Raw genomic sequence first — 12,027 nt, forward strand, 5'->3', positions numbered from 1 at the left:
TGTTGAATAGAGAAGGAGAAAACAAGTAATTACCATGAAAACACAATTAACCATGATTCTTTCACATAGAAAAGGAAAGAGTGAAAAATGAATGTTGAATGTTAGGGTTTAACAATAAATTTGGGTGGGTGAGAGTATAGTAATGGGTATTGAAGAGGAGAGAGATGAAATTGAAAGAGGAAACTCGAGGAACAGGGGAAATCGAGGGAAGAACGGGGGAAAGAGAGGGAAAACGCAAATGTGGGACCCACAATGACGTCATCTAAGAAAAGAGGTGGGAGTTTCAAAAGTTTAGGAAAAAACTAGGTGGTAATTTACAAAAAAAAAACTTGAGGTGGTATTTCCAATTTTGCCAACAATATATGGTGGTATTTATCAAATTTTCCTAATATTTATAAACAACACTCTTATTTCCCAAAACTATTATATTATTATGGCAAAAGCTAAATGAGCGCCCCCGGGGCATTAGATAAGAGAATTAAAGTGCAAATATTAGAGTAAAATTAACATTAATTACACCGAACGACGCGTGATTTTGTCATGAATTCCTAACTTAATACCATTTGAACCAATATAATTTATTCTTATCTAACGCCCCGGGGCGCTCGTTAGCAAGATCGTATTATTATTATATTATTAACCATAATAAATACTATAATGTAGGTACTCGGTACTCCTCCACTTGTTTTTGATGTTTTCAAATTTGTAACTATTCAAAAATGGAAGGGAATAATCTTATAAATAATCTCAATATATAAGGAAAAAAATGGTCATATGGAATCTTAAGATTTTTCTCAATGAATGTTTTTTTTTTTTTTACAAGAAGAAGAATATTATCATTAATAAATAGCCATACGACATCTACAACAATAATAAAGATTTGTAAACCATAAATCTAGAGAAAATAACGTAACTTTTACAATCAAAATCATAACTAATTTGCATATCGGGCATAGCTCACACTCCACTACTTCTCAATGAATGGTTTAAGAATATACAAATTTATAAAAAATATTAATGAATTTATACATACAAAGTTATAGAAATTAGTTGTCAAAGATTCACATTAGCAAAGGTACAATGTCAAAATATATAGAAACTACTACTCCCTCCATCCCTAAATTACATTCCTCCTTTCTATTTTTGGTAAGTTTTTTTTAGTAAATCAACTCTCTTTTTCTGTTTTATATTTAATGTTTTCTCACTCATCCTTACCCTAATCTCACTCATAATCCTTGTGCCAAATTACAATGAATATGATTGGTTAAAAATTTTCAATTAGGAGCATGTGATTGGTCCTTTTTTTTTTGCAAAGGATTGATGACATGTCATGAGTAATAACTAATCTATTTTTGTACTTCCCATTGCATTATCTAATTATTGTTATTTGTCTTATTCTTCCCTCCTTAATTCCCGTGTAAATTTCCAAAGAGAAATGTAATTTAAGGACGGAGGGAGTAAAAAAACAGAAGGGTAGAAAATTAACTAGGGATTGAGAATTTATATTAATTATTACAAGAATACGGGGTACATTTTTAATATTTTATACGAGTACTAATTTTATTTTTAAAAAGGTACAATTTTTTTCAAACTTTATTTGAATGAGTTTTAATCGAGCTATAAAATGATCATGATTGGGCAATTTTGTGAACACAAATAAGAATCTCATTTATTTATGGTTTTAATTGCGCTATAAATGATCATGATCGAGCTATTGATCATGATTGAGCTTCTTAATAAATAATTAGTACTCCGCAGTGTTAATGTTAAACAAAATTGTTTGTGCTAGATTAACTTTAATAATTATTTATACTTTTTTTTTTTTAATTGGGCGAGTAAAGCGGGGTTAACCCTACCTAAAACACCGACCATTATTTATGATGCGAGAGACAAGAAGGTACAAATTAAATTATTACAACGAAAATAGGGTGTCATTGTTGCCCCTCCTTTACTGACATTGCTGTATAGTCCAACTAACCCCATATTGTCTTAATGTAACAGTGGTGGATGGAGTACGAATTGAGAAGGTGTTTAAATTAAATAATTTAATTACATTTGTGTCATAAATGAAATTGTTGATTTAATGATTTCCTATGATATTCAATAAGTTGTTCGCAAATTTATTGATTCATTTCTTTCCTATACATTAGGTTACAAAGTGAACACGTATAACCTACAAATTCTTAAATGGACCTGGTTCACACTAATTCATTGTGGACCACTAACATCAGAAAAACTATGGTTGTTTTATTAGTTAAAAAAAGTCACTATAATAGAAAAAAGGTCTCTATGTTGAAATAAAAGTCATTTTGGTAATATATAGGCTATAAGAGGTTAATTTTTTTAATAAAATATTTTATATACCGGTCAATATGAATAATAAAAGTCACTATGCTAAAATTAAAGTCATAACGTTATACTTTAAGTTCACAATAATATTAAACGTTATACTAGTTTTAGTAAAGGTTACTATGTTAAAAATAGGGTTACTATGTAAAAATTAAAGGTTACTATGTTCAATATAATGTCAGGTGCGTGTGTATAAACCTCGGGTCCACAATATTGTGGACCAGATCCACGCAAGTCTTTTTGCGTTTAACCTGCGCAATAGTATAGCGGACAATCCTTTTACTTATCGTGTTCTTAATGTCCCTTTTGTAATTACTACCTCCGTTAACTATTATGTGCAACAAAGCAAGGGGTATTATTTGTGAGACATAAAATACTCCTTTGTTGCACATATTAATTAACGGAGGTAGTATTTTACAACTGTATAAACTGATTTTTAGTTTTTTTTTTAATAAAAAAGTAAAATATGGTAAAACTAAATAAAATCACTTCAAAAAGGGACATAATTTTAAAGAATACAAAATTACGAAAATGTCATTAATGACAAAAAATACATGCATTTTAGGCATCCGATTATGATGTTTATTATGAAACGAATAATATTGGTTGCTTATTCTCTTTTTTAGCCTTAAAACTTTCACATGATCTAACCTATATCAAACTAAAAAAAAAATGTACACAAAATCAATGACGACTACAAAATTGTTCACTTCACTGACATTGGGGTTTTCTATTTTTCGAAATCATATGATATATGTCACATAATGAATAAAAAAATTAGTCAAATTTATTAAACTCATGGTAATTTTAAAAACTGACAACAGAATAGTGGAAACACATTTTTCTTATTTTCAATTTTTGTTTTCCAAAAATAACTAATAACAAAAACGTTTTAATTCACATGCGTAACACTTTGTGCATACACAAATATTTTTTTTTAAACGGGATGTAATAATAACATTACATAATAGTCATACGACATCTACAATAATAAAGATTTGTAAACCATAGATTCAGAGAAAATATCATAACTTTTACGATCAAAATAATAACTTTTACGATCAAAATAATAACTAATTTTTATATTTGGCATACATAGCTCATACTCCACCGCTCCGTTTCAAGCTTGACGCGAGCAATGATTTTCGATATCTTTGCATCTTTCCAAGTTGAGACCTCTGCAATCTGCGCTGATATTTTGATCGATCGATTCATGACAAATCCCAGACCCATAGGAATCCAAATCACCTTCCCAATTAGTATAAGAAACCTTACAAAAAAAATTCTCATCCATGAATGAGAATCAAAACCCCAGAAAATTAGGACAAACTTTTACAAATGCAGAGAACAAAACAGACAAACCAAAATGTAAAACAAAACAAAAAACTAAATTGAATTAAAGAAAAAGCGTTGGAATACTTGGAAATAGTCTAATTTCCGGCCTAAATGGCAAAGAAAACTAAAACCCTAGAAGAGAGAAGAGAGAAAAGAAAAAGGGCGGCTTATATATATCGTATTACCGTGCATGCATACACAAATATAATGATACACTTAGGGGGTGTTTGGTATGAAAATTTGTAACATAGGAAACATAAACAAATAAGTGCTTCCGTTTCTATTAATTTGGTATGAGCTATAAGTAACTAATACCGTTTCTAAAAGGTAACAAAATCCCCCAAATTGTTACCCTTATCCAACTAGTGGAAACAAAATGTGTTTCCTTCCTCAACCTCAATCATAAATTCCTTAATTTGTTTCCATTTTATAAAGATACCAAACATATATATATATATCAAAGGTAACGTGTATCATTACCCTTCTTTCCCTTACTTATATAAATCCTTTCCATTCCGTTTACGGAATTTATACCAAACGCCCCCTTAGCTACTATTTACTCAATCCCCCTTTATTATTTTGAGTCCTAAGTTAAGGTTACTAATTAAGTAATTAGGTGCCAACTACTGACTTTATTTTATCAACCTAATATATAGTCCATGCTATAAGCAACAAAGAATAACGACCACCAAAGGCATGAGTAATCATACAGCAGTATTTGCCTTCCCATTTGCCAGCCATGGCACCAATCTTCTAAACATAATAAGGCAATTAGCCACCTTAGCACCGCGAAATAAGGTGCATTTCTCTTTCTTTAGCACACCCAACTAATTAAACTCTCTTTTTCCTAAAACTTGTGTAGATCACCCCAACATTAAGGCCTATGAAATATGGGATGGTAAGTCTGGTGGATTGCTAAATATCGCCCGCAAATCTCCACATAAAGCCCACAAATCTATATTGAATTTACCTTATTGCCCTAAACCTAAAATAAAAAAATCTAACCCATACCCACACTCTAATCACCCGAAAATACGGCAATGTCGAGGCGGCAAGGTAAAGACTTGGCGGCCACAGCAGCGGAGGGAAGGACGGCTCACGGTGGCAGGATTTTTGTAAAAAAAAAAATTAAAAAAAAACCAGAAGTGGTGGGGCGCCTGGCCAGGACGCCCAGCCCCTGGTGGTGGCGTCTGCTCCGGCCGCCGGAACCAGGGGGCTGGCGTCTGACCTGGACGCCTAGCCACGGTTGTGGCGTTTTCCAGAGGCGCCACCGCTGTGGCTGGGCGTCCAGGTCAGACGCCAGCCCCCTGGTTCCGGCGGCCGGAGCAGACGCCACCACCAGGGGCTGGGCGTCCTGGCCAGGCGCCCCACCACTTCTGTTTTTTTTTTGTCTAATATTTTTTTTTTTTGGAAAATCAGAATTCTTTTGTTAATGTTTAATATTTTTGTTTTATGTGTTAATGTTTTTATTTCTAATATATATAAATTTTTTTTTTGAAAATCTGAATTTTTTGTGTTAATGTTTAATTTTTTTTGTTTTATGTGTTAATTTTTCATATGTGTTAATTTTTTTGTATGTGGTAATTTTTTGCGTTAATAAATAGTGTTTAAATTTTTAACATTATGTAAAAATTTTATTTGTAAATTTCATTTCTATATATAATTTACACATACAAAATTAAACATAATTTTATTAACACATATTTAAAACATAATTTCAAATTAAAACAATTTTTTTTTGAACTTATTAACACATATTTAATTTCAAATTTATCAAAGTTAAAAAACCACAAAAAAAAAACAAAAAAAACAAAAACTTTAAATAAAATTAAAAAAAATTACAAAAAGTTTAAATAAAATTACAAAAAAAAAAGAAAAAAAATAACAAATTACAAAAAAAAAAAAAAAAAAAAAAAAAAAAAAAAAAAATTAAAAAAGTAGGGGTGGCGTCTGGCCAGGACGCTACAGCCATGGTGGCGGCGTCTGGCTAGGACGCCACATCCATGGTGGCGGCGTCTGGCCAGGACGCCATAACCGTGGTGGCGGCGTCCTTGCCAGGCGCCACTGCCACGGTTGCGGCGTCCCGGCCAGACGCCACCGCCATGGTGGCGGCGTCCTGACCAGACGCCACCCCTACTTTTCGTAATTTTTTCCCCCGATTATCTCGCTTTCCGACGACGATGACGGCTCTCTGGTGTCCCTCGGCAATCCACTCCAGCTCCACATTCTTCGTGAGAGGGAATTACGGTTTCGGTAAAAATTAGAAAAAGGGCAAAAGAGTCAAAGTAAAAATAATTGTGGGCTTTATGTAGAGATTTGTGGGCGATGTTTAACAAATCCCTAAGTCTGTAGGGTATGTTTCTAAGGGCAATCCCTTGGAGGAGATTGACCTCTTTGTTAAGGCGGCAACGCGGCCGGGTGCATTGAAGAAGGTGGTGGAGGAAGCTGAAGAGGATGTTGGTGTTAAAGTGAGTTGTGTTATGGGGGATGCCTTCTTGTCTTATATATTATGTGATTTGGGTAAGGAGATTGAGGTGCCTTGGGTGCCATGCTGGAACTCAGGGGAACATTCTTTCTATGTTCATGTTTACACTGATGTTATCAGGCAAAGGTTTGGCACTCAAGGTACATATATAGTCTATCACTGTCAATTTTTAATTTTTGGTTTTATGATTAAAAGATTCTACTAGAATTAATACAATGTAATCCGATCTGTATGTACAAAGTATAATTTATAAACATTAAATCACCTATTACAACAGGGGAAAATTTCATATTTTGAATTTAGAAAATTCATGACAAAAACACACTAATTATGAGTTAAAAAGACACTATTTGAAAGGGCATGGATACACCTACCCACTGGGTAGTTTACCCGGTTGATGTGGAACTGACGTGGCAATGATGTGGCAATGATGTGTAATTTTTTTTTTATAAAAAAAAAACTATTTATTTGACCCACTTTTAACACCATAAAATCATTAATAATGCAATTTAATTTTCCAATAAGCATAATACAGGGAACTAGACAACATATTTAATGCATTCCTATTTTCTAAATCTAAATCATTAAAGTGAAGTTTTAATTTACAGTACAACACTAAATAATTTTTATTTTTATTTTTTATTTTTTTAAAAAAAGACCATTTGCATTCTTCATGAGTACAACAAGAAGGTGCTAACTATTCTTCTTTATTGACAAAGTCTTGCATGATTTTTGTTATCAAAAAAATATACTCCATAATTATACAAGTTTCAATCAAAACAATTATTCTGTAATTTGGCTTCAATTGATAATGTCCTTTCGATAACAGTATTAAAGGAGTTTATCACAGGTTAGTAAACTATTTTTATGTCATAATCTATCAATTTGTTGTGGTATGAAATAATCTTCTTGAAAGCAGATATAGTTTATATTTAATCATATACTTATGTGATAACTTAAATTATTAAGAACGATTTTTTTTATAGTCAATATTTTAATTTTAATCAAAATAATACTAGTTTAAAAATCAGTTATTTGATAGTTATTCTATAACATTTTATTTATGATATTTGAAAACATTGTAAACAATTTTTTTTATACGATATTTTTATGTGAAACGATTTTTTTTAATCAAACAATAAAAAAACATATAACTACATTTTTTTTGAGGGAATAAACATATAGCTATATTATTGAACAAGATAATAGGAAACAAATTCTTAAAATATCTACATGATAAAAGCAAATAATAGGAGATAAGTATTATCATGAAAACTAAATATTATAAGAATAACTTTCAATTCCCTTGTCTCATACGTCAAACCCCCTTGCTTAGACTTTTAGGTTGTTCTATTTTGTTTTCTTTTATTTTTGGATGTAACCCTCATTTGCCAAAAAAAAAAAAAAAAAAAAAAACAAAAAAACAAAAAAAAAAATTATAAGAATAATAACGTGTAGCTTAGAATTTTTTACCAAAAAAAAAAGTCTTTGACTGTTGAAATATTATTCAAGTAAACAGATTCATTATTTTTTAAAAAAAATATGAATTTTTTTTTTTTTTCAATTTCTCCCTTTAATAATGATTGACTAATTATAATATATATTGTATGCAGAAATTTGAAAATGGATGAGAGTGGTATTGCTAAAGTAGTACCATCCACAATAGATCTTAATATGGAGTATCAAGGTGAAGACAGTGAATACGATAGTTCCGATATGGACTTTGATATTAATTCGGAACCGGATTTTATTTGTGACGAAGTGAATGAAAATATTGATGTGTTGAGAGATGATGATGATACAAATGGAACTAATGAAAGTCATCCTATGCTAGAAAAACTTGCTCCTCCAAATGTAAGGATGATTTTTGCGTCTTATGAAGATGTCATTGAGTATTATCATGAATTTGGAAAACAAAATGGGTTCCAAATGAAAATCAGAAGTAGAGAAAATGTCAAAGGTACTGAATGTGGTAATAAGTATGATTGCACAAGGTTGAGGCTAGTATGTAAGAAAGAAGGAAAGTTTGTTCCTAGGGGCAAGGATCCATCAAAGCCTACACGAAGTGAATTTACCGGTTGTAAAGCTAAAATTACAGCTACATTTGACAAAAGTAGCGGGGAATGGAAACTCACCACGGTAGTGTTAGAGCATAACCATCCCATAAACCCTTCAAATTCTAAATTTATGCGGAATTATAGATTCATTAGTCCACATAACAAGGATGTTATACTAACTAATGAAAAGGCAGGAGTACCTATTGGAAGAAATTTTGCTACATTTGCGGTACGATATGGAGGATTTGGTGCAGTTCCCTTCTCTGAGAAAGATTGTAGAAATTTGGTTTCTAAGCATAGACGTTTGTGCCTTAAAGAAGGAGACTTTTCTGCTATGGAGAAGCATTTCATGGATATGTCTACTAAAGACAAAAAAATTTTCTACAAGTATGACACAAGCGATGGTACTCTTAAAAATGTATTTTGGGCGGATGGGAGATGTAGAGCTGCATATCGTGATTTTGGAGATGTGGTATCATTTGATCCGACATACTTAAGAAATAGGTATAGGATGCCCTTTTGTCCTTTTATAGGAGTGAATCATCATGGTCAATCGATATTGCTTGGGTGTGCTCTAATTTCGGGTGAGGACACGAAAAATTATATTTGGTTGTTTAAGACCTGGCTAGCTTGTATGTCGGGAAAAGCTCCAAATGGTATTGTCACAGATCAATGCATGGCTATAGGTAAACTTCCTACCACTTTATAAATAACTTGCATAACTTTTTCATTTATATATTTGCATGCATGGATTAATAATGTGTACAGTAAATAACTTGTTGTGCATATATATTTGCATGCATGGATTAATAATTTATACAGTGAATAGTTTGTACATTTTGCTAAGCTTTTATTTGGTTTTGTTGTGTGTAGCTACGATTGGTAGCAACATTACCCAAACTTATGGTGAATGATTAAGTTTTAATATATATATCTCCTTTTTCCTTAAAAAAAAGTGTATTTGCATAGTGATAGGCATAATATTATACTAATTAATCTTGCTTTATTTTATAATAAATTATATATGTGGTGTTTGTTGGTAATTAGTAGCTAGAATTTGTCTGTATTAGTGATAGTATCTACCTTGATGTTGTTTTGAAATAATTAAATATTCTATTTACCTCAGGGAGTGCTATTAGGGAGGTATTTCCAAACACAAAACATAGATGGTGCATTTGGCATATTATGAGAAATGCAAAAAAGCACTTGAATTTTCATGAAGATAGAGATATAATCCGTAGAGAGCTGCGTCGGACTCTCCATGATTCTCTTCATGTTGAAGAGTTTGAGAAAAAATGGAAGGATGTTATTGAAAAGCATAAGTTACAACAAATTAATTGGTTTAACGAGATGTTTAATCTAAGACATCGGTGGGTTCCTATATATTTCAAAAATGACTTTTGGGTTGGAATGTCTAGTACACAACGTAGTGAGAGCATGAATTTTTTTTTCAAAGCATTTGTGAACCTTAATACTACCTTGAAAGAATTTGTTGAGCAATATTGTCTTGCATTAGGAAAACGAGCCAATGAGGAGGAAAATGAAACATTTCGTTCAATGAATAAGCCAACCCTATGCTTCACCGAATTTGTGAGCGAGAGTGTATTTCAACGTCTTTATACCTCAAAAAAATTTGAAGAGTTTCAAGAACAAGTGCGTATGGTTACATATACAAGTGCAACTAAATCCCATGATAATGGAAGTGTTTGTGTTTATGATGTAGTGACCAAGAAGGCTAAATGGCAACAATTGATGATAAACCATACTCTTTTCTTTTGGAGAATTTGGTTAAATTGAGGCCACAAGTGAAAGCATTGTGTTGAGCCTTTTGGTTTTGATGGACAAATTGACAAACTCGACTAATGAATGTTTTGAGTCTTTGGTGAATAAAGGGTTCAAGCAAAGTTCGTTCCGGAGTAGGAACTTGGATGCGGAGTAGCATTCTCTAAAAAGTCTCATGCAAATCTCACGTTCTAGTTTTAATTGTGAGCACTCAATAATATGAAGTCGGAAAGGAACTCAATGACTTATGTTATTAAAAAAACTACTGGAATAAAAGTTAGTTTTAAAAGATAATTTCTTAAGGAAAAGATAATTTATAAAAGTTTTATCTAGTTATCTAATTTCGAATAAAGATAATTATCTAGTTGTTTTAATATAAATAATTAATTTATCTTTTCAAATAAAATCCTTTTTAAAATAAAATCTTTTTAAACAAACTTTTGATAAAGTTAGCAAGCAGTTTTCTTTGTGAAAATCGCTGATTATACGGTTTATCATAGCTAATGTTTATCAAGTTGTTGAGATAGTGGATTAGTGAGATAAGGCTAGGAAACCTCCTTCATGACCACCATCTGTCAAGATAAATCCACAAGTTGTTAGTGGGGTGTTGGCATGTGGACGTAATTATAGTGGAGGTTAATGACTAAGCCTTCTCTATAAATACTCATGCAAACTATCTCAATAAAACACAACTCTTGAGCATAAAAACTCCAGTAGCCATCTAATAACATAAAGAGAGTTATTTTCCTTCATATATTCTTGAGTGCAATAGGTATTTGTAATCACAGATTGTATTCAAGTACTTTGGGGTTTGGGATTGTGAGTTTGTGTAAGGTGAGGTCAAGGAAGCTTCGCTGCTGAATGCTTCTGTGAGAGTTGGGAACAAGTTCCTAATTTGTGGAACTTGTTAACGGGTTTGAATCTTCACTTGTAAAGAGTTTGATTACATAGTGTAAATTTAGAAAAGCCTATATCTTCTCTCGTCATTATTTCATTTAGTTAAATTCCGCAAAAAGTTTTTAGATTTCACCTCAAATACAATTCACCCCCCCTCTTGTATTAGCTAGTTAGACTTTCAGTTGGTATCAGAGCGGGAACTCAGAGCACGCAGGCAACCCTGTTGAGTAAGTTCCTGGGAAAATGGCTTACACAGAGGAAAAGGAATTCGGGAGTACATCCATTCAAAGGCCTCCATACTTCAACGGCAAATATTATCCTTATTGGAAGGATAAGATGGAAATCTTTATCCAAGCAGAGAACTATCAGGTATGGCGGATTATACAAGTAGGAGATTACGAAATTACGAAAACGAATGCTATCAATGAGGTAATCCCTAAACCTATGGATGAATATGAAAAAACTGATTTCGAAAAACTAGAAATGAATGCTACTGCCAAAAAGTTTCTAATTTGGGGACTTGGACCCGATGAACATACTCGTGTCAAAGGGTGCAAATCCGCAAAGGAAATTTGGGATCTTCTGGAAGTTACACATGAAGGAACGTCAGATGTTAAACGTTCCAAAATAGACATTCTTTTGTCTCAGTATGAGCGCTTTGAAATGGGAAACAAAGAATCCATTAAAGACATGTTTACTCGATTTAAAAGTATTACTAACGAACTAACGTGTCTTGGTAAGATAATTCCTATAGATGAGCAGGTCAGAAAGGTCTTAAGAAGTCTTCCAGACAATGACAGATGGAGAGCAAAGGTTGCAGCTGTGCAGGAATCAAAAGACTTCACCAAGTTCAATCTGGAACAGCTTGCGGGTTCCCTCATTACCCACGAGATCCAGTCGAACAATCGGACTCAGGAGACTGTCAAAAGTCAAGGGCTAGCACTAAGAGCTAATGAAGAATCCGAAGAGAAGTCTGACATTGATGAAGAAGAAGCTGCAATGTTGGTGAGAAGGCTGAAAAAATTCTATCGTAATAACAAGTTTTTAGACAAGAAGAAAGGATACAGTAAAAGAAATCAGGAATCCAAAGCCAAGTCTTCTTGTCACAAATGTGGAAGCACC

The 12,027-nt window shown here is 32.5% G+C and overlaps 1 protein-coding gene across 1 annotated transcript; it reads left to right on the forward strand.

The window, feature by feature from the left end:
- The first annotated feature begins 5,864 nt into the window (after positions 1 to 5,864).
- LOC110693100 (protein FAR1-RELATED SEQUENCE 5-like) lies at positions 5,865 to 10,023 on the forward strand. Its single transcript, XM_021870225.1, has 4 exons — positions 5,865 to 5,937; positions 6,037 to 6,295; positions 7,783 to 8,912; positions 9,353 to 10,023. The coding sequence occupies exons 1-4, from the start codon at positions 5,865 to 5,867 to the stop codon at positions 10,021 to 10,023; spliced, it is 2,133 nt and encodes a 710-aa protein (XP_021725917.1).
- Positions 10,024 to 12,027: the final 2,004 nt, after the last annotated feature.

Source organism: Chenopodium quinoa, unplaced genomic scaffold (genome assembly GCF_001683475.1).
Source record: "Chenopodium quinoa cultivar QQ74 unplaced genomic scaffold, ASM168347v1, whole genome shotgun sequence".
NCBI lineage: Eukaryota > Viridiplantae > Streptophyta > Magnoliopsida > Caryophyllales > Amaranthaceae > Chenopodium > Chenopodium quinoa.